The 22917-nt window shown below is 40.5% G+C and overlaps 4 protein-coding genes across 8 annotated transcripts in view; 1 reads left to right on the forward strand and 3 right to left on the reverse strand.

Annotated features, from left to right (window-relative positions):
* The window catches only part of LOC117986712 (pre-mRNA-splicing factor CWC22 homolog), a 229959-nt gene that overhangs the window by 104541 nt on the left and 102501 nt on the right, over positions 1–22917 (reverse strand). The gene's annotated exons all lie outside the window — the stretch shown is intronic.
* LOC117986367 (formin-binding protein 4-like) lies at positions 1692–15115 on the reverse strand. The gene is made up of 10 exons (XM_069501786.1): positions 14853–15115; positions 13375–13509; positions 12628–12817; positions 11736–12024; positions 9384–10301; positions 8309–8442; positions 4818–4941; positions 3937–4128; positions 2726–2974; positions 1692–2062 (listed from the first exon to the last, which is right to left on the reverse strand). Exons 1-10 carry the CDS (start codon positions 15025–15027, stop codon positions 1967–1969), a joined length of 2502 nt encoding a protein of 833 aa, XP_069357887.1. The 5' UTR covers positions 15028–15115; the 3' UTR covers positions 1692–1966.
* Positions 16193–19370, forward strand: LOC138403043 (uncharacterized). Its single transcript, XM_069501994.1, has 6 exons — positions 16193–16348; positions 16739–17245; positions 17318–17475; positions 17756–17907; positions 18010–18206; positions 19101–19370. The coding sequence occupies exons 1-6, from the start codon at positions 16193–16195 to the stop codon at positions 19368–19370; spliced, it is 1440 nt and encodes a 479-aa protein (XP_069358095.1).
* The window catches only part of js (jiangshi), a 61199-nt gene continuing 58125 nt past the window's right edge, over positions 19844–22917 (reverse strand). For 2 of the 4 annotated variants that reach the window (XM_034973144.2, XM_069501752.1), the window contains exon 6: positions 19844–22734. In XM_034973144.2, the coding sequence (XP_034829035.1) occupies positions 21538–22734 (1197 nt within the window). In that variant the 3' untranslated portion in view covers positions 19844–21537. The remainder of the gene's footprint in view (positions 22735–22917) is intronic. The other 2 variants (XM_069501750.1, XM_069501751.1) reach the window with 1 other exon arrangement.

Consider the following 22917-nt stretch of genomic DNA (forward strand, 5'->3'; position numbering starts at 1 on the left):
GAAACTACTAAATGGATTCCAATGAAACTTGGTACGATTTGAGGTCATACTATGAGGAAGAATATAGGATACTTTTTATCCCGAAATTCAGCATGGTTCCCGTAGGAGAGGGGATGAAAGTTAAAATGTATACTGAGTTGTAATTCATTAACGCGTAGTCCGATTTCATTCATTCTTTTTTTGTTAGAAAGGGGATATTTTAAAAATTGTTCCGTAAATATTTCAAGGCCATCAGTTTTTAACCGACTGTCAAAAAGGAGGTGGTTCTTTTTTCTACATCGATTTTTTAGAGGTTTCTGGACCGATTTGCAATTATTTTTTTTTAAATCAACAAAAAAAGTTTTCGTGGTAATCACATAAAAAATTCTGGATTCAACTCCTTAATCCTGATGCTGCAGGGTTACTGCCCGCCTGAGTTATCAAGATTCAGGAAGTGTGCATAGTGAATTCATATTGTAGGTACCAAGCAACGACTTTATTCTCAGACTTCAAGTCTCAACTCCTCAACCCTGATGATGTAGGGTACAGCACTCCTAAACTATAATGTTTCAGGAACTGCGGATAATGCAAAATTATTGCGACTGTTAGGCGGAACGAAGTTCGCCGGGTCAGCTAGTTGATATTAAAATAGTTTTTCGTAAAAAAACCTTCAATGGATTAAAAATATATGTCAAATGGACTCGGTGGCTATCATTCAGTGTTAGACACTTAGAGAATCATCCCGCAGTACTCTATAGAGGTTACCATGTCAAACACTGCTCTCTAGGAAAGTATAACGCGTAAAAAATTACTCCTCACGCGCCATTTTATTTTTATGTCAAATTTCATGTCAAAGTACGATTTTAGTCCTTATTTTTAAGGTCAACCATACTTTTGACATGACATTCGCATTATTGCCCTTCTAGTGAAACCGGTTTTCAAAGTCTGTAACGACATAGGTAGAAACAAATTTTGTGGTTTATATATTCATGTATTCTAGCAAAATAAAAAATTTATGATTTATAGACTATAATCAGTCAGTGTTTATAGATAAATTTTAATGAACGCTATATTACGGTCGGTATGTTACGCCGCTTTCCTATTAAACCTTAGCTTAATATCTACAATAGTTTATTTTGAAGAACTTTTTATTAATAAATAAATACAATTATATTTTTTAATAAATAAGTCAATTTTATCTTATGTCTCCTATAATATTATCTAAGATATTTTAATATCAAAGTACAATAGTATACTCAGTTTTAGTATTAATAAATATAAAATATAAAATTATAAATTCAGAAGTGGGATTTCACAGCGTAAAATTTAATTAAATCTAAATATATAAAAGAAAAGGTGACTGACAACGCAATCTATCAACGCACAGCTAACTGGATGGATCAGGCTGAAATTTGGCATGCAGATAGCTATCATGACGTAGGCATAAGAAAGGATTTTTGAAAATTCCACCCCTAAGGGGTTAAAATAGGGGGTTGAAATTTGTTTAGTCCACGCGGACGAAGTCACGAGCATACCTAAGTTAGTACATTATAAATTCAGAAGTGGGATTTCAGTGTAAAATTTTAATAAATCCATATTATAAATGCGAAAGTGTGTCTGTCTGTCTGCCTGTTTGTCTGCTAGCCTTTCACGGCCCATCCATTCAACCGATTTTGACGAAATTTGGTACAGAGATAGCTTGCATCCCGGGGAAGGACAGGCTATTTTTTATCCCGGAAAATCAAAGAGTTCCCACGGGATTTTCAAAACCTAAATCCACGCGGACGAAGTCGCGGGCATCAGCTAGTAATTTATATTTTGAATTGATTTGATCCTAAATTTAAGTAATTTCTAGCGTTTCAGTAATCAGGGGTATGTAACACATAGACCAAAGATAGAAAGTGGTATAAAGAAGGTGGTGGTGGTGGTGGTGGTGGTGGTGGTGGTGGTGGTGGTGGTGGTGGTGGTGGTTGTGGTGGTGTTGGTATCAATCGGAGTCAATTTCGTCGGCGACCTGTTGCCACTTGGCCACCAGACTCGATACTGACTTCTGTTTCATGCCGAGAGACGATGAAAGCTTTACCTGCGAACAAACAGGATTATTAGGGTTCCGTACCTCAAAAGTAAAAAAGGAACCCTCATAAGGACCACTTTGTTGTCTGTCTGTCCATTGTATCTGTCAAGAAAACCTATACGGTACTTCCCGTTGACCTAGAATCATGAAATTTGGTAGGTATTGGTTATATATTTGGTAGGTCTTATAGCACAAGTAAAGGATTCAAAAACCAATCAAATAACCAAAAAAAAATGTGTTCATGAACAAAAAAATTGTTTTTTCAATTTTCAAAGATAACTATACCAAGTGGGGTTCCATTATGAAAGGGCTTTCTTTACCTGCACATTCTAAAACGGTTTTCTATTTATTTTTATGCATAAATAGTTTTTGATTTATCGTGCAAAATGTCGAAAAAATACGGATGTAGTACGGAACCTCAGTGCACGAGCCAGACTCGCACTTGGCCGGCTTTTTTTTTAATTTCTTTCTCTCTCCCTCCCCCTTCTTTCCCTTCCTTTTATGTCTCTCCTAATCCTCTCTATATACGTCGTATACCTCATTTCTGGGCCAATTTCCATTAATCATAATGTAATGGTAAGAGTTTTATCACAATGGTAATAAAAAATCTATACTAATATTATAAAGAAGTACAGTTTGTTAGTTTGTTTGAACCTTGTAACAGTTAGTTACCTTGGACTTTTTCTTCGGTTTCTCCGCTTTGCTTTCTTTGCTATCCTTTTCTTTTGGTTTTTCTTTAGGGATCTCTTTGGGGATCTCCTTGGGCCTTTCTTTAGGTCTCTCGGATATGTCGGGCGGGGGTGGAGGGGGCGGGATTTCCGGGGAGCTGGGTTCCGTGGGGCCAGAAGTCTTCTCTAACTCTGCTATATCGTTGTAGAAGGATAGCAGCAGCTCATCACCTATCTCTTTCTTTGACTCCTGCTGGAATGAGAAAGATAATAATATGGGACCCATTTAATGATGGGTCTATAATACTGGTTCGGGAGTTACTGAAGTACGCTGAGAGCATTACATGAATATGTCATTCAATGTTCTCAGCGTACATATTCAAAATCCTTTGATTTTTTATCGTTTTGTATTTTATGACTTTTTTCTTGTACCTTTATTTGTATTTAAATTTATTATTAATTTATTATAAGTATTGATTATCTAGTTAGTGTAAGTGGCACTGCCGTTCTAATAAGATGTAAAAAAATAAAATAAAATAAAAAATAAAATAAAATGATCACATTTTTTAAGTGAAAAGTTTTCAGGTCCATCCAGGCTATTCGCTTATTTTTGGTGATGGAAAATTAATCTTAACTACTGAGAAAATAAAGTTTAACTTAAAATAAAATCAAGTTCTTCTTTATGCCGAGTGTAAGCGGACTTTATGCTCTCGTGCGTTATAAAGTTATATAATGCCTGAGCCTAGCCTCCTATGCTTGTATGCTCTCCTAGTACTTTATTCATGTAAGCTACAGTTGGTTTTACGTCAAAGGGTCTCTGACCTTGAACTTGCCCACTGCGCAAGTTCAAGGTCAGAGATCAATATAATGTATATATAGATTTACATATTTGGTGTCCACAGAGAATGGAGGTGGTCTCTGTTGGCGTCTCATTAAATGGCCTCGGACATTGTACCTGCACAATGGGTGATTTATCGATGTATGAGAATAGATGAAGTATGAGAGTGAGCATTTGCATTAACGGTGATGGAAAACATCGTGAGGAAACCTGTATGTCTAATTCTCCATAATGTTCTAAAAGGTGAGTCAAGTCTGTCAATTCGCACTGGACCAGTGTGACGGACTATGTCCAAACCCTTCTCGTTTTAAGAAGATACCCGTACTCAGTAATGAAGCAGCAATGGGTTGATCACGATGTGCTATTCGCATACTCACGCCAATGTGCGGCGGAGGTGGTGCGGGAGGCGCGGTGGGCGCGGAGGGCGCGGAGGGCGCGGAGGGCGCGGAGGGCGCGGAGGGCGCGGGCGGGTCGGTGCCGGGCGGCGGCGGCGTGGCGCGCGACGACCACCAGCGCGGCGGCGACGGCGGCGGCGGCGGCATCGTCGGCAACGGCGGGTTTATCTCCTCCTAAACAGCAATAAAAACTTTTAATGCAAGATTGCGTTGGCCACGGCGGGGTACTCGGCCTGCGTGAAGCCGTCCGCCTCGCGCCGGTACACGTAGCGCCCCTCGGACCTACACATTCAACTCACCTTGGGCTCTGCACCGGGGTGTGGCGGCGTGGTACATATCTCCATGTCCGTGTTGGCCACGGCGGGGTACTCGGCCTGCGTGAAGCCGTCCGCCTCGCGCCGGTACACGTAGCGCCCCTCGGACCTACACATTCAACTCACCTTGGGCTCTGCACCGGGGTGTGGCGGCGTGGTACATATCTCCATGTCCGTGTTGGCCACGGCGGGGTACTCGGCCTGCGTGAAGCCGTCCGCCTCGCGCCGGTACACGTAGCGCCCCTCGGACCTACACATTCAACTCACCTTGGGCTCTGCACCGGGGTGTGGCGGCGTGGTACATATCTCCATGTCCGTGTTGGCCACGGCGGGGTACTCGGCCTGCGTGAAGCCGTCCGCCTCGCGCCGGTACACGTAGCGCCCCTCGGACCTACACATTCAACTCACCTTGGGCTCTGCACCGGGGTGTGGCGGCGTGGTACATATCTCCATGTCCGTGTTGGCCACGGCGGGGTACTCGGCCTGCGTGAAGCCGTCCGCCTCGCGCCGGTACACGTAGCGCCCCTCGGACCTACACATTCAACTCACCTTGGGCTCTGCACCGGGGTGTGGCGGCGTGGTACATATCTCCATGTCCGTGTTGGCCACGGCGGGGTACTCGGCCTGCGTGAAGCCGTCCGCCTCGCGCCGGTACACGTAGCGCCCCTCGGACCTACACACAGAAGTACCCCAGTACAAATACGCGCTGTGGAGACGGCTTGTTGTACGCCCAGTAGGTTTAAATTGCGTTGGAGGCCTTAAAACTTATTCAAACTTGCTAATACTCTGTCCAAAGAGCAAATGCGTTATCGTACTGCTAATTGTCTGCAAGGTTATTTTTTAATTTATAGACTTGCTGGCAAGTGTTGATGCAGCGCGCTTGCCTAGGAGATGCCTATTCAATCTTGACCTGACGACGTATTAAAAGTCGCGGAAAAAACTGAAGCTGGAAGGACGTTCCATATCCTAGCCATTCGAATTAGAAGCTTTAAATAAAGTTTTCTTTGGACACATATTCTAGACGCGACGATGTCTACATTGAACGTCTAGTAGTAGTTCAAGGAAGAGGGCACCAGAGCACGTGGTGTTCGCCCGAAGATGGACAGGCTAAGAGAAAAAGCAAACAAGTTTGAATTTCTGAGTTCTTAATTGAAAACATAAAAATCAAGAACTTAATCGACAAGTTTTTGAAATAAATTGGTGCAACAGGAGTTTATAGGTTGCAAAAATACGATAAAAAAATACTCATAAAGTTTCGAAGTAATCACAGAGTTTTAGGACATCCAACTAACGATTTAAAAGCACAAGGCAAACTTAATGGTACAGATAATATACAAATAGATGCAAAAGTTCTTCGCAATTAAAGTTTTTGGTCAGAATTTCTGCAACCTTGGTAATAGTTTTGTTCATACTTGAACCCTCTATTAAAATCCATTTTGTGTCTGCTTCAACGTCCTAGTAGTGTTAGTATCAGATTTTTAGATATTTTCAACGTTAATAGAATTCGAGCGTCAAAACACTTTAGCATCTAAGTAAAATGGATCTTAACCACATTATATTAAAGCTCGAGTTCGTCCATACATTCACAGCTATCGCTTAAGGGCGCTCCAAGCGCAAATGTTATGAAAACAAGAATCAGTGGTACTGAAATTTTAACTTTCAATGCAGGACTTTCAGGTCCATATTTCTCTGGCGTTATTGTGTTACAACGCTTGAATTCTATCAGTATTGGTGAGGTTTAAAATCTCATACTAACCAAACAAATAGATATTTCTTTCCATTTATTTTATAATAAATAAATAGTCTTATGATTGATCAAGAGGAACCAGGATTTATCGACCGAGATGTACGCCAAAACCATTTTCGAAATTATAGAAACTATTTTCAGTATCGACCGATCAAGGATTAAAATAAAATAGATCGATTTTAAAATGGTCAATCTATTCGCCAAATCAACCGATTACGAATTCGAAATGTCGGTCAAATTGATAAAATTTGACCGACATTTCCGATCTCAACCGATTTTGTCACTGTCGACCGATTTCTTACAATTGTCAATTAAAACTGCCCCCAATTGTGTAAGAAAAACGTATTCATCTTTATCATTGATTGGTTGTGAAATATTGTAAACAGCGAATCAACCAATCAAAAGGCAGAATTTGCTGTCGATTACGATAACGTTATTCTTAAACAATCGGGGGGCTGATTATTCTAACTCAACCAACCATAAAACCGATTAAAAAACAATTTTTGATAATCACGAGGTGTTTTTCATCGATAGCAAACACAAAATTTTAAGATCGCTCTCTTGTTCCGGCCATCTGAAAAGATCAAAGTGCAATTATCAAGAAATACATGATTTTAATAAATTGTATGTTCTCTTACCAATCTTCCTGCTGTGTTGACTTTTCCCTCTGCGTTCATCTTCTACGTAGATCTTAGCGTAGCTTCTGTCTTGAGTGGAAAACACTTTCTTTTTTGTTCTTATGCATGATAACTAATAGTCGTGGAGATACTTATCAATTAAATAGGTATTACAATCGATTAATTCGTATTATTTTATTTTTTATTAGTATTTTAAAAAATAATATTTTTTAATTACAAACATAAGTTATTCAAATAATTATTACTTAAATTAACACTTCGTTGTCGTTGTTCTATATATTTATAGGGAAAAAAACGTAATTTTAATGTTGTATATTTTGATATGTGAATTAGTTCCTTAGAAAAATATCTGTTCATGCGCAATAAAATTATCTGGACAAGTATTTTATCTAAACATTAGTAATAAAAAATCGAAAATTTATATGGGTAATCGGAACAAAGAAACTCTGTGTGTGTAAAGAATTTTATTAACTTAATAGCTAAATCAGGTACCAAGCTATCACAGATAGTAAAGTAAATAAGTTATTAATACAATTAATAGTATTTTTTTGAATATTTATAAATAAAAAAGACAATAAAGAATGCAGTAAAATACAGCGAAATAGCTATTAATATTTACACAAAACCGAATTAAATTGGCAGTTTAAAAAAGTAGCAGAAAACACTATTTCACGCACATTTGGTTTTGTATAGAAATATTTTTTGTAAAAAAATACTTTACAACATATTATTTTGAGTAAATTAAATGCTGTCAAAAATAAGTAGCTGTTACAAAAAATATTTATTTCAAATGACACTTATTTCGCTTGTTTGTTGGGTAATATCGATATTACCACTGCATTGTTGCGTTTGGAAATGTCTGTCGAAAAAGTCATCCATCACATCACAGTTATCAGAACGCGCTGTCACACCGAAGCTCACGCGGATGTTTAATTTTCAAAATGTATACTAACGTAATTAGAATTTATAATTAATAAATTGGTTTATATTCTACAACTATAGTTCCTATAGTTTAAATGTAAATTAAGCTTCCACTGTATGTATATACAAATAAAATACAAATCGGGTGTGCTTTTAAAATATTTTAAGCGCCATATTACATCTATACTAATAATTAACTTCTACAGCGATTTGTAATTGAAGTGTCAAGTTTATTCAAGAGCTTTATTATTTATAACAATTTTTTTGGTAAGTAATAATAATAGACTTTTAAATGACAACCGATTTTTCTAATGAATTTTTTTTTTCTAATGACAACTGAATTTTGTATTGCCAACCGATTTTTATAACAGGTTTTTCTAATAATAAAATATTTTTCAAGTGACAACCTATTTTTTGCAATTCCAACCGTTTTTTTATAATGTAACCAGTAGTACGACACGGTCGCTGTGGCGACGGGGCGGTCACCTCGTGCGCGTGTGCTCATAACAATCAATTATTTCCATCGATTATTTCTTAAAATCAGTTTTTCTTACTATTACAATTTTTTGGTAACTGTTTTATTACCAGACGATTTTTATATTGACAGCTAGCTTTTTTAACGAGAACCGATTTTTCTAATGATGACCGATTTTCCTAGGGACGTCGCGTGCGCTTCGGTGCGACGGGCGCGGCGGGTCGAGCGAGGCGACAGCGCGGGCGGGCGCGGGGCGTACCTCTGGAAGACGCAGAGCCAGTGCGGCGGCGCAGCGGCCGCCTCGTGCGCACGCAGCGCCGCGTCGGCCGCACGCGCCCAGCGCCGCCAGTAGCCCGCCAACAGCGCACCGCTGCGGAACGCGTGCACCAGCGTCTGCAGACACCATACCAACACCTTATTAGCTGCCCTATCAACCGATCTATCCGGATCAAACCGGTTATATCAATCGATCTAACCGGTCTATCGACCGATAGACGTCCACAGCTGGACATAGAGGTCTCTTGTAGGGATTTCCATTACCTGAATCCAGCAGCTCCCTACAACTCGTGTATAGACAAAAATTATGGGGGTCTTCCAACACTACGCCTTCCGGTGCGAGGTCGCCATTCCAGCACTTACCGGTTTTTCGAACTATGTGCCCGGCCCATTGCTACTTCAGTTTCGCAATTCGTTGAACTGTGTCGGTTACTCTGGTTCTCCTCATTTCAGATTTGATCACGTAGGGTCTCCAAGCATAGCTCTCCCCATGGTAATGAACACCTCAAAAATTCCTCATAAACTTTGGTACCAGAACAGTGATGAAATATACAGGGTTACAGGAAAATAGGACACGATCCCGTCAAGGGGTTATAGTACAGGACATTAGCTATCAAACGACCCCTAAAGTGAAAGTGTATCGTTTTCGAGTTATATTCATTTTTTATTTTTTTCTAGGTAAAGGGGTGTTTGCCACTTTAAAAATTTGTAAAAAAAAGAAACAATGTATTTCAGCAGATTTTTTTTTATTTCTTGGTAGTGCATATCCTTGTTAATAATAAACAGTTGTAAAACAAGAAAAATCTTCAAGTATTTTAAAATTACAGCTCAAAAACTGTAAAAGTTTTCGATTTTTAAATTTAATTCTTTGAATAACTTGCAAATTTTTTTGTAAAAATTACTATGGCACTTATCCTGCGGATTATTTTAAAAATATCTAAGTATCGTTAGCTATCCATTGGTACATAAAAATTACAGGAAAAATTATAAAATCAAAAAAAAATTACAAAACAAAGAGACCAGGTAGAAAATTATCTAGTGTTATCATAAAACATTACCTGCATTTGTACGATCATCTCTTGCACCGGCGACAGCGTACTCGTCTGTATCTGATTCAAAAACTTCAGCTTTGCTTCCAACAGATCAGTCAAATCATCTAAATCATCATCTTTCTTTTCCTCGTTCAACGTTTCACCTTTCGTGAATGTCAAACCATTCCCATAATTAATAGTACCACTACCTTTTGTACTATTACTAACTGTTGCAGTACTTTTAGTACTTTTAGTACTATCATCATCTTCATCGCCTTTAGTAAACCCTAAACCCGTCCTTTCACTCGAAAATCCTTCAATAAACTGTGAATATTTTGTCGTATACGAGGGTAGTTCCACTTTTTCTAATTTCTTACGCTCGGGTAAAACTGAATTCGAAATCCTCAATTTCTTTTTGCTAACATTTTCTTTTGGTTCTTTCAAATCCATTAAATATACGTTTTCTTTCGGAACCTTTTCTTTTTCAACTTTTTCAACTATAGGTGGAGTTTCAGGTCTCGAATTAGGCTTGCTCTCATCTATATTAGCAGCACTAGGAAATAGACTATTAACTTGTATTTGGCCATTAGTACTTGGGAATAGGGCTTTTAGTTCTTCTAAAGGTGGTGTTCTACTGTCGCTGCTTCTAGGTGAAACGTTACCACTATTTGTATTAGATATCGACTTTTCTTTAGATTTAGCTTTTGGAAGCTCCTTTTTCTCTATTTCTTCTAACAAATCGTCAATGTCTACATTTAAGTCTTTGATTTCCGTTTTGGGTGATGCTGTATTTGATAGGGATTCATCTTTTATTATCTGTTGTAACTCAGATGGCAGTTCTCCACCTAGTTTCTCTAAAAGCTTAGCTTTGTCTTTTAATCTCTTTAGTAGTTCTTGTTCTTCTTGGCTGTCTTCATCTTGCGAGTTTACTGGTGTTTTCACATCCTGTAGTGTTAAAGAATTCTCTCGTACATTATTTTTGATATAAGCAGTAGGTAAGTACAAATAAGTGACAACCTGAAAGCACCTCAGATTGAAAACTTTGACCATCACAATGCTTGATAACAAATCCAATTTCATTGAAAACCCTTCTTGATATTGCTAGGTCTTGTGACATATTTTATCTTATAACAAAACATGGCAAAAGATAATTAACAATACCTTAATGACCATGTGTAATAAAACTAATAGAAATTGTTTATTGCAAATGGTTTAAATGTCGAAAAAAAATAGAATTACAAGTAATAAATAACAAATCAATGACAAAAGGTTAGGTTTTCATTTACATTGGAAAATTATTCTTTAAGCAATTGTCAGAGATTTTTTTCATCATTGGTACTAGTATGGTATAGTAAACATACATATAATATATTAATAATAGAAATAGACATTTGAATTATTAAAAACATTTAAATGATGAGTGATGACATAACAATATTAATGAAATTAGATAATTTATGAAGATAATTTAGAAATAATTTTGCACGCCATGCTTGGCAGGATATGTAACTGATTACCTAACTTTTAAGACCCCATGTAAATAATTTACATGTACCTACCATATCTGAGCAAAATAAATAAATGATTATGATTATGATTATGATTATTATGATTAATACTTGTTACACGCGCAATAATATGTATTTATGTAGGTGTGACACAAGGTGCCAACAATTTCAAAAAATTCCCGTTTTATAACAGTGTTACTCAACGGGAATGTTTTGAAATTGTTGGCACCTTGTGTCACAGTGTTACACACGGGGGTGTGACTCAACGGGAATAACCCCGCAAAAGGCTCAGACATCCTGGAGAAAACATAGAATACTTTCGATACAGGGAAAACTACTTTCTAAAGCATTTAAAATACCTTGCGGACAAAGTTACAGGTAAAAGTTAATCCATACTTGTATACTATACCTATGTAATAAATGCGAAAGTGTGGCTACCTGTTACCTTTTACTTTTTAAAGAATATTAGCCAATGATGACAAATATTCCCCTTTCCCCTCCAACTAAGCGTTAAGCCTGTGCCAAGAGTAGGTACAACAATAGTGCAACGGGTGGGGTTTTAACCGCCAACCTTTCGGATTTCAGTCCACTCTTCTGAAGACTAACATGGGCTACTTTTTTATCCTAGGAAATCAAAGAGTTCCAAAAAGGCTTTTCGAAAAATCTAAGCAAATGATGTCACTGTCATCATCAGTAATTCATTATTTGACTACATCAAAAATAAATTATTTCTCAGTGATCAGAACCCTTATTATAAATGTGAAAGTAAAAAAAAATGTTTGTTTGCTGGTTTGTCCTTCAATCAAGTCGCAACAGAGAGTTATTTAAAATAATAAAATCTATAGAATATCAAAATATTGAAATATGATACCTCCTCCACTTTCTCATCTGAAATTTCTGCTTTGGGCTCTGGAGATTTCGGTTTTTCTGCAACCATTAATTCGGGTGGTAATTCCGGACCTATCGGTACGGTATACTCCTGGTTTGGTGGCAAAGGAGGTCCGTACTCCACAACCGGTTTGGTTTTTTGCTTCTTTTGGGGGTGACTCGGCAGCTTACTTGGTGGTTTTGGCATAGGTGGCGTTTTGGAGGGCGTTTTTTCAGATTCATCATTCGAGTCTGAATCTGAATTGTGGTAGGAAGTTATGAGTTCAATTTTTCTGAAAACAATAAAGATAAAAAATCAGTCAAAAAATACCACTTTATATTTTTAATTTTCATCTCTGCCATTTTGAAATTTTCATTATTCGTTGTTATAGTGGCAATAGAAATAGATATTTTGTGAAAGTTTCAACACTGTGTCTATTACGGTTTATGAGATATAGCTGACAGACAGACGGACAGAGGGACAGCGGAGGCTTATTAATAGGATCTCGCTGGCACCCTTTTGAAAACATACTATGATGTTTTAAATGTACATATTGTAATGACTTTTTTTAAATTCAGATACAAGTTATGGATGAACCATATATTACTGTCCATATTATCTGAACCAGTGGTAAATTTAACTATTTGACGATTGAAAAGCACTTGTAAAAGTTTGCTTGAATATTCTATTCTATTATAAATGTGAAAGTATATTTGTTGGTTTGTCCTTCAATCACGCCGCAACGGATCGAAGTGATTTTCTGCCTAAACAATATGTTAAAGATCTGAAGAGTGATATAGACTACTTTAAATCATTCAAAATCAAAAAGTTCATAGGATTTTTATAAACCTAAATCCATGTGGATGGGCATCAATTAGTAGAAAATACTACTCACTCATCTTCATCATCACTAGCAGGTCTCTTCTTGCTATTCTTCCCGTGTTTGTCCTTAGAAGTGGTCTTGTCTTGCTTCTTGCTAGTCTTGGTAGTGGCATCCTTGTCAATCACTTTGCTCGGCGTGCCTTGTTTCTCGGCCAGCGCCTGTTGGTACAGCTGCCATTCCTCTGCCGTTACCTCTGTTGAACCTGTTTACAATGGTCATAGTGAATTATTGCTAACAAACTACATAATATACAGGGTGTAACTATTTATACTACCTAAACACAATCTTAGTTTTAGTGATTTAGTATTTTTTTAGTAAAAGGGTGCATAGCTCGGATCAATGCCCCGACTGAGACTTGAGACATCATAATGTTCTCAAACAGTGCTCAGTATTCTAAATATATAAAAGGAAAAGGTGACTGACTGACTGACTGACTGACTGACTGATCTATCAACGCACAGCTCAAACTACTGGACGGATCGGGCTGAAATTTGGCATGCATATAGCTATTATGACGTAGGCATCCGCTAAGAAAGGATTTTTGAAAATTCAACTCCTAAGGGGGTGAAAAAGGGGTTTGAAATTTGTGTAGTCCACGCGGACGAAGTCGCGAGCATAAGCTAGTGTCATATAAAATAAGAAATAAAAATTTTGTTACAAAAATATTGTAAACATTACTATCTTCATTAAAATAACATATTTATAACTGTTTATATAGTAATTAAAATTTATTTTCATATATACAGTAAAAGGATGTACCTGCAGTATGTAAATGCTGCTGCGCGAGCTTGAGCGCCAGCAAATACTCTGGTGGGGCTTCCCAGGTCACCGCATTAGTCTGCTGGTTCCAGTAGTAGGTGAAGCCACTGTTCTCATCATAGCACGCTGACCAGGCTATAGGAGAAAATATACAATTACTAGCTGATGCCTGCGACTTCATTCCTGTGGATTTAGGTTTTTTTTTAATACCGTGGGAACTCTTTAATTTTCCAGGATAAAAAGTAGCCTATATCCTTCCCCGGGTTGTAAGTTAACTCTGTGCCAAATTTCATCAAAATCGGTTGAACTCTCGACCCTTGACAGACAGACACACTTTCGTATTTATAATATTAATATGGATTAACAACTAGCTGACGCCAGGACTTCGTATGCATGGGTTTAGGTTTTTAAAAATTCTGTGAGGACTCTATGATTTCCCAGGATAAAAATTTGTTATGCAATCAGCCAGCAGGTTATTGCTAACATAAGGTAAATAGCAGGTACCATGATTAATAGGATGTTTATTTACTTATTATTACATCATTAAACCACAAAATAAGCCTCAAATCATTAGACTGTTGCTAAGTTTATTCAGACTTTGCTCAGACTTAAGATTGAGTAATGTATGTGAGAGATATACATCTGTCTTGTTTTAACTCTGTCTTAAGTCTAAGCAAAGTCAGAGTGCCCTCTATAGATTTCACCTTAAGTTTCTAGCCAGCTCTATTCAGTAGAATCTACTTTCCAAACTAGTGGTAGAATCTTGACATGTACACATAAGTTTGCCTACACTATAAGAAATAAATACACGATGTTTTTTTTTGTAGATTTTTGATGTAAATTTTGTACTAGCTTGCAATGTGACTCACACACCACCAATCATGCATCTAAACATATAAAAGGAAAAGGTGACTGACTGACTGATCTTTCAACGCACAGCTCAAACTACTGGACGGATCGGGCTGAAATTTGCATGGGTTTATTAAAAACTGTCATAACTCTTCCACGTTAGCCCGCTTCCATCTTAGACTGCATCGTCACTTGGTGAGACTTGTATCTGAATAAATAACTTGTATGTAAATAAATAAAAATTAAGTCACAGAGTCACTGGATTCAGACAGAGCAAGACTGTGGTTTGTGGAAGTCTCTACAGCTGCTCGATTGCGGTAGAATGACCGCTACAAAGTCACGATCACAATCACCTCTAATTGGTTGACGCTCGCACACTATTTGTTACAATGCATTGTTGCAACAAGAATTGCACAAATTCAGCCAATCACAACAATTGAGATTGTAATAATGATTGATGCAGGTTTTGCAGTGATATGCCTCGTGCTCAGAGTAGACTCCTTGTTTTGAGCGCACTATATAAATTTATTACGCAGTGTCTGCTTGTTAGCCTGTTGTCAAAGCTATGTGGTTATATTTTTGTAACAGCATTACTTCTTAAGCTAAGATAATAATGATTGAATACTAACGACAGTGTGGTATCGGCGCAGGGTGGATACCAGCGGGAGGGGCCGCAGGTTGGCTGGCTTCAAAAGCCGGCTCCTTCATTTTGCTAATTTCTCCTCGTTTTGAAGCCCCGTCATCTGATTCCTCGTCAGAATCACCGTAGCTCGCGATAAGCCCTAGAGGATTCTCTTTACTCATAGTTTAATAAACAACGGTCTAAAATTAAGATAATTATACGATTTCAGGCTTAATGTTCAATAGTAATTATTCGCGAAGATTTCCACGCCATGACGCTTTGCGAAAATAAAATCTTTTGATTTTGACATCTGTCAACTGTCATTAACCTAACCAAGACCACAGATTAATAGAGGAACCAAGACTCCATCCATGCTGCATCCATGCACACCATAGGCTAAAACATAGATTATCTACTATATACTAGAAAGGCTAAAACGTAGTGATTACAATACCTATTAGGTACCTATACTCTTGGATGAATATACTATTTGATAGGCAGAGACAAGAAATCATGGCCATCAAGGGATGCGCGTTTTTACGATTGTTACGATTAATCGTAATATTTTTTATACAGCTTAAAGAGGTTTCAAGACGGTCAAGCGGCTTGACGTCAAGCACGTAGATTTTTGCTTGAGTCAAGCATTTTGACCGTTTACAAAGTTTGCTTGATGCTTGAGGCAAACATTTTTACCTACGTGCTTGATGCGATTCTATATTTTTGTTAGACGCGACGTTCGGACAGCGTTCGAGATATCAAAAAAGCGCCGTATATACTTGTACAAGCCGCTTCACGGGCGCATCAAATAGCAATGCATTTGATGAAGCAAAACAAATCGTGCTTGATAAGTGCCGCAAATTGCTATTGCGCTGGAACATTGTCTCATTAACATCGAAATGACGTCATTTTGACGTCAGCCGGAAAAATATACCATCAGCTCGAAACTTCAATCTAGTGCTGACGTCACTAAAATGGTGACCACGCGCATTAGCAATTTGCGGGACTTAAAACCAACTACCCTTAGAGTCAGATCCTAGGTAAATACCTATTTAACCTTCTCAAAAGAGTAGAGAGAAGAAGAATATATAGACATATTGTCATGTAAACTTCACTACGTTGGACATTGATATTACAATCTCGATAAGTATAATATTTCTTTGAATCATTTTGTTTTATTACAGCATTTCAACTGATTGTTTTGCACAGAATTTTCATGTTCCTTCGAACTTCCTATTCACTCTGTAACTTGCTCAGTAACTTAGTAGGTGATCGGTTCGGGTTTGAAAACTGTTCTTCTGCATGCTCACTGAACTTCAGGAACAGGGCAGCGTGTGTGTCGCGGAGTGAATGGTGCGCTACGAGCTCAGGCTGCTGCTGGGCGCGGCGCTGCTGCTCGCGCGCCTGCCCGCGTCCGACGCGCACGACGCGCGCCTGCCCACCCCCGACGCGCAACGTGCCCAAGACGACGACGATGACGACGACAGCGACCCCGCGCCTTTCATGGTGACTAGTAGGGGAGACCGGGAAGAGTTGAAACAGTCTGTTTCAAATCACTCGGGAAAAAATCGCATTGCGAAGCTGGATTGCCAATGGGTATGGCATATAGCTCAAAAAATCGATAGACGGAAAGGACAGCGTTGGAAGACCCCAACTAATTGGACAGGCGACACCAAACGAGGTCGTAAAGAGCCGCTGGATTCAGGCGACGCAAGATCGTTGCGTGTGGAAGTCCCTACAAGAGTTCTCCATCATTGCACGTCTATCGGTTGACAAGGGTGATGATGATTGACAATATTCATCACCCGGTTGCATCCACCGAAGAATAAACCAATAATCTATGGACTGTGGTAGCATTTATTTGTTTAAGGCGACATTTATGTTGGTGTGATACAGATAGTGTTGGAGCACGAGGACGGGTGGCAGTGCGCCGCGTCTCTGGTGTCGTTGCGCACCGGCGTCACCACAGCGCGATGTGCACGCGGGCGCGGCGAGGCGCCCGGCGCGCAGGCGCCCTGGGCGCTGGCGGCGGCGCTGCTGGGCGCGCGCGGCGTGACGCCGGCGGCGGGCGCGAGGCGTGTGGCGCGCATAGCGCTGGCGGGCGACGGGCGCGACCCCGCCGATCCCGCGCGTGACCTAGCCGTGCTCGAGCTGGAGGCGCCCTTCGGCCGCGCCGCGCGTGCCCTGCCCATCTTGCTGCAGACTGACCCGGGGGCCGCTGCCGAGAGCTGCCACGCCGTGCGCGCACTACCGCCCCGTGCCGTCGCCGGTCCCCGGGTGCGTTTTCGGGTGCGCAGCCTGCACAGCGCGCCCGAACGCGACTGTGCGGCGCGCGTGTCGCAGTGGGCTGCGACGCGCGCTCACCTGCTGTGCCTGGCCGCCGACGACGGCGACATGTGCGAGGTGAGCTGCATCCGACCCGCTACCTTCCCCCTTCTCCCCCTGGCTTGACGACCATGACACGTATACTTGCAGCGTGACCTCGGTGGCGGCGTGGTGTGCGGCGGCAAGCTGAGCGGCGTGCTGAGCGCGCTGGGCGGCGCGGGCGCGTGTAGCGCCACGCTCGCGGCGCAGGCCGTGGCGCGCGCGCGGCGCTTCCTGCACTGCGCGCACACGTTGCGCCTGTGCGGACGGTGAGAACTTTGTAAAGAGCTTCCGTTAACAAAATTTGCTTGATGCTTGAGGCGTAAATGATGCTATTTTCATTTTTTGTTTGACTTGACGATCGTTTTGTTCGAGATATGAGAAAAGTGTCGTTTGCTTGATCAAGCTCCCTATAAGCAGCTTGATCAAGCAAAAGTAACAAATCTACGTGCTTGACGTCAAGCCGCTGAACTGTTTCGGGAGCTGTCAGCGACCGACTCTTTCTGAGTATGTATAGGTACTTCGAGTATTTCAAAACAGCGTTTAAAGAGTTGTATTGTGTGACAGCGGCGCGTGCGCCTCGCAGTGCACCGAGCGGCGCCTGCTGCCCGACGACGACGACCCGCCCGCCCCCGCCTCCTCGCACCCCACGGACTCCGTCCCACCCGCTGAAGACGCGGCCGACGACCAACTAACCACGAGTAAGCACTCCGATCAACTCGGGCCATGGGCACTCACACCGCACACAGCCCTGGCCCCTGCACCACATGAGTAGTGTGCCTGCACTTCCCTGCTCGTTACAGGTGCGTCGGTAGAAAGCACACCCGCCGCCCCGAGCCCCGCCCTGCTCGCGCGCCCCGAGCCCACCGCCGCGACGCTTGCGTCGCCGCCTGAGTCACCGCGGCGTACCTCGCTCGCCACCATCCCCTTCTTCGGCGACGAGCACGCATCCTCCGCAAGACATGCATTAGAGTTCGAACCTAACCGGCCAGACTTCAAGGTACCTATTTCATATTTCATCACTTAGTTATTGCCGACTTATGAAAATATAAAATAACAATAATTTTGCTTGTCATCAAAATTATATTATCGAATGTCGTAACGAAGAATTTTAATAAAATTATTAATTTAAACTGTCTATATTTACCCCCTAACGAGTGTAGAATACAAGTTCGTATGCATTATTCTGGAAAGATTTTTGGAAATCATGAAAAAGTATGAAGGAACTGGACGATAAAATTAAACAACAAAATCGGAGACGCACTTTATAATGATTCCTATTTCATATTTCATCACTTAGTTATTGCCGACTTATGAAAATATAAAATAACAATAATTTTGCTTGTCATCAAAATTATATTATCGAATGTCGTAACGAAGAATTTTAATAAAATTATTAATTTAAACTGCTCTATATTTACCCCCTAACGAGTGTAGAATACAAGTTCGTATGCATTATTCTGGAAAGATTTTTGGAAATCGTGAAAAAGTATGAAGGAACTGGACGATAAAATTAAACAACAAAATCGGAGACGCACTTTATAATGATGCGGGGGGACGCCCCGCACACACATATGTGTCACCCAGGTTAGTGTAGGACTGTGCGGGGCGTTCCTACCCTGATTGCTATCTCGACCTGTCGTGTAGTAGGTACCTATATCAGTTATCACCGGTAGGTTTGGTTTTTAAAATAGACGCGCTTGGTTGCAATCAGACCTGCTTGCTAGCAAGTGGCGAAGCAGCTTAAGATGGAGCGCGCTTGCCTAGAAGACGCCTATTATTTAATCTTGCCTTGATATTAAAATTGGAGGTTTCCTGCAAGCTCGCTCGAGTGTAATGCATACGAACCCGCCCGTAGGCAGCTCAGACCCGAACCCCCCGCGTGCGCTTGAAGGCGGGTGAGTACGGTGACAACGCGGCGGACTACGCGGCCGACGACGCCCGCCCACCACCCCGTGCCGCCCACGAGACAACCCGCCCGCCGCCCACGCCGACGCGCCGTGCCACGGGCGTGCCTCCCACGCGCCGCGCCACGCGCGAGCCGGCTGCGCCCGCGCTGCAGCTCGCTTCGAGCGAGCCGCCCCAAGCCGCCGCGAGCGCGCAGCGCCTCACCGCACCCACCTCTATGATTTTGTTTTCGATGACAATGCTATTTGGAAAATAAAATAAAATATCAGTACCCAACAAATATTTGTTTTGTGTAGGGCGTTTTTGCACAGGCCACCGCACGACACGATAAAATGCGAGGACGACATCGGGCGCCTTAAGTAGGTATAAAGAATTTATACCTAAGAAAAAGTATGTATGAACTTACTAACGGCACATCACAGGACTCGCGGTACAGTAAGCGGCCGAAGGTAATGTACATCGACCTTTAGAAAGAGATAGCAGATTTGTAGAGCGTTGTCCCTGTCGTTGAGACCGACAAAACGTCATATTATAGAAATGAGTGACAGAGACAATCGCTCTACAAAGCCGAAACGTAATTCTAAAGGCCGATGTACATTACTTTTGGCCGCGTATAGGTCGATTCCGGAAAACCTGCATCAATCATGGTTACAATCGCAATTGCTGTGATTTGCTGAATTCGAAGGTGCCCTTCGTAGGTAAATAAAAGTCGACCTTTTTAAAAATGTTTATTTGCAAAACTTAATAATGTTATAACTTATTATAAGAGAGGCATATTATTATAATAGGTAGTTAAGTATAATAATTTATTTTACAAAAATGTACTTATAGTTACAAAGTTTTAAATAATAATAATAATTATTATTATACCCATCTTATTTTTGAGGATAGCTTATCATGTATTTTAAACTTGTACTATTATTTTATAAGTAGTCACTTTGTAGGTAGTCAGTTAACAAATAAAATAAAACAAAAAATAATTATAATATGAAAGCATAATTGCTTCATGGGCAATTGTCGACAAAATTATCAAATTAATTACAAAAGGTTAAAAAAAACCAAAACAATTAAAAAGAGTAGGTAGGTATTTCAGAACAATATTTTTGTTACGCAACTTTTGTAAGTTTAGCTATCTATAGTGACAGGTGATATTTTAAAAAGAGTTTCTGATTGTAGCAGTTTTCGTTTTTGCTATAGGTAGGTACTGCGTCCGCGTTACAACATGAATTTTCTATTTTCTAGCGATAGAAGTAGCTTTCATTTGCCTCAAAAATACAAGTTAGGCAAGTACCTACTGTAAACTCCGTGTTCCGTCCTACCCTACAATTTAAACATCGTTATAAGTATTAGGATTATGTGGTAGGTATGCCGTGACAGACATATCTATAGTACGCGACAGGTCGAGATGGCAATCAGGGAGGGAACACCCCGCACACAACGTGCGGGTGTGCGGCGGCTTCATACCCCGATTGTCATTTCAACCTGTCGCGGACTCTACTTTTGATTTTATAATAGCTGTTACTGTAGTGTGGATTTTATTATTAATAGTTTCAAGATGTACCTATCTATACCAACTAATAATTATTAAATTATGTACAGAGTTGATCGTGTGGTTTGGCAGACAGGACGGGCTAGTCGTTTCGTTCAAACCAGTCTATAAAGTTTGAGACCTTCAACATTTTTACCTAAATAAATTAGATTCGTTGTGAGTATAGTATTATATTTAGACTCACTGAACTTAATTAACAACAACTTAACGATGACGTAGAAATGGTATTATGATGATCGCACATTAGATACCTACGAGCCGCACGTGTCACTTGTTCCGCAAATGCCGCACGCACTTACTACATCGTGGTACAGTTTGGTATTTGAAGTAAGTTAAAAAGTAGTCTATATGACAGGGGAATGTATCTGCGCTATGTACTTTTTCGCGTAGAAGTAGATTAAAACACCAATCGCGTAGCATCATAGACACTCCCGCCGTGGTGCCTCAGACTATCAAATATTTAAATCAAAATCATCCTTTACGCAAGTTCAAGGCCAAGGTTCTTTTTTCAATCGGTAACCACTTACGTATGCAATACTAAAAAAAAATTTGAAAACCGATCCAAAACCACGGAGAAATTGGTGTGCATACCGTACATTAAAAAAACGCACTGAGTTGAGAACCGGTGCAAGAAGATAATTTGGAAGTCGGCTAAATATAAAAGACGAAGCTCGCGTCGAGTCCGTGACAGAACGCAAAAAATGCGGGTGCGGAATTCGCGTTTTCATACATGTGCGTCTTTAACGACTAGGCTTGTCTCTAGTATGCGATCATCTTGAATCAACAAAACCGATTTCCATTTTACAACAAAATGTCAATCGTTATAATCGGAATGGCTATGAACTGAATTTATTGTAATTCCTAGATGTGAATGTTACCTCCTCACAATACACGGTTCACAAGTGCCAGGGTTAAGATACGCAGGATGGCACTGGGGGCAAGCTGGGTTCTCCCCGTAACTTGCTCTTCCAGGTCTAGAAACTTCCACTTGGAAGGAAGTCTGGGCAGCGTCATCATCGTACCCTGGATGGGGACTGTCTAAGGGAAACACAAAGTCTGGTACGAAGTATGAACTCGTGTTATACTCTGTGTTACTTGGTTGTATGTCTATAGGTTTGGGGGTTGTGGTAGTGTGATCGCTGAAAGGTCTTTTGCTTGGCTTCACAGGGTTGGTAGCGTTTAGTGCAGTCTCATTACTAAGTTTAGGAGGCTCTAAATCAAACGCTGGTACAGCCCATTTCCATTCATAGTAAATTGGTGGTCCCATTGTCGTTGACGCCAATGGAGTAAAATCAGTTTTCGGAGGCAGAAGTTCTTTAGCTGGTTCCGGTACTGAATTTACATTTGATTCAGTGTTTAATTCCGGGTTTGTCTTGACATTTACCTTTTCAAATCTAGTGCTCTCAGTCGATCCTTTTTTCTTATCGCTTTGTAGAACATTGAAATTATTACCAAAGTTTTTGTTGTTGCGCGGAATTCTATCTTCTTCTGAACTGACTTGGGCATCTGGTAGATGTTTGTTTAGATCTATGATTTCTGATCGTGTCATGGTTGTTTTTATTGAGTCTGGTGAGTTTGGGTCGAAGCGTTTTATGAAGTTGTAAACGGGGTCTTGTGTTTTGACTCTCGCATCAATTTCATATTCTTCAGATTCACTGTCTTTTACTGGTGGTAAAGGAGCCACTAATTCCCTGGACGGAGGTGGGATTTTTACATTTGGTCTTACTTTGTTTGCTTCATACGTTTGTTCAAGTTCTGGTTGGTTGAAAACTATATCCTTTTTAGTGTTGGCATTCGAAGCTGGTTTGAACGTTGGCTTTTCATGATTAACGTTAAATTTGAAGTGGTTTTCATTTATGTCACGGTTGGTGACGGTTGGTCTCTTCGGTTTTTCGTTATTGAAGTGAAAGCTATCTTCACTAGTGTCTATGGTGACAGGAGCTGGTCTCTTGGTCTTCATTGACCACGAGGTAGGCGGTCTGTAGTAGCGCTTGTCACTATCCAAGTCTTCACTGCCGCTTGAGATCGATTCCGAAATTCCCACGATACTGTTATCCGGGTGGAATGGGAACTAGAAAAAAGAAAAGGAATGAGATTAGTTACAGTGTTGATAAATAATGGGAGGTTAAGAGGAAAAAGAAGAAAATGTTACGTTCTTTCACATTAAACTTTGTTATGGGTGAAAACACAAATTCCTCTAAAACCAGCAGTCCTTCCCTTAAATTGGCAAATGTTCATGGTGACGGTAAGTATA

This window comes from Maniola hyperantus, chromosome 11 (genome assembly GCF_902806685.2).
Source record: "Maniola hyperantus chromosome 11, iAphHyp1.2, whole genome shotgun sequence".
NCBI lineage: Eukaryota > Metazoa > Arthropoda > Insecta > Lepidoptera > Nymphalidae > Maniola > Maniola hyperantus.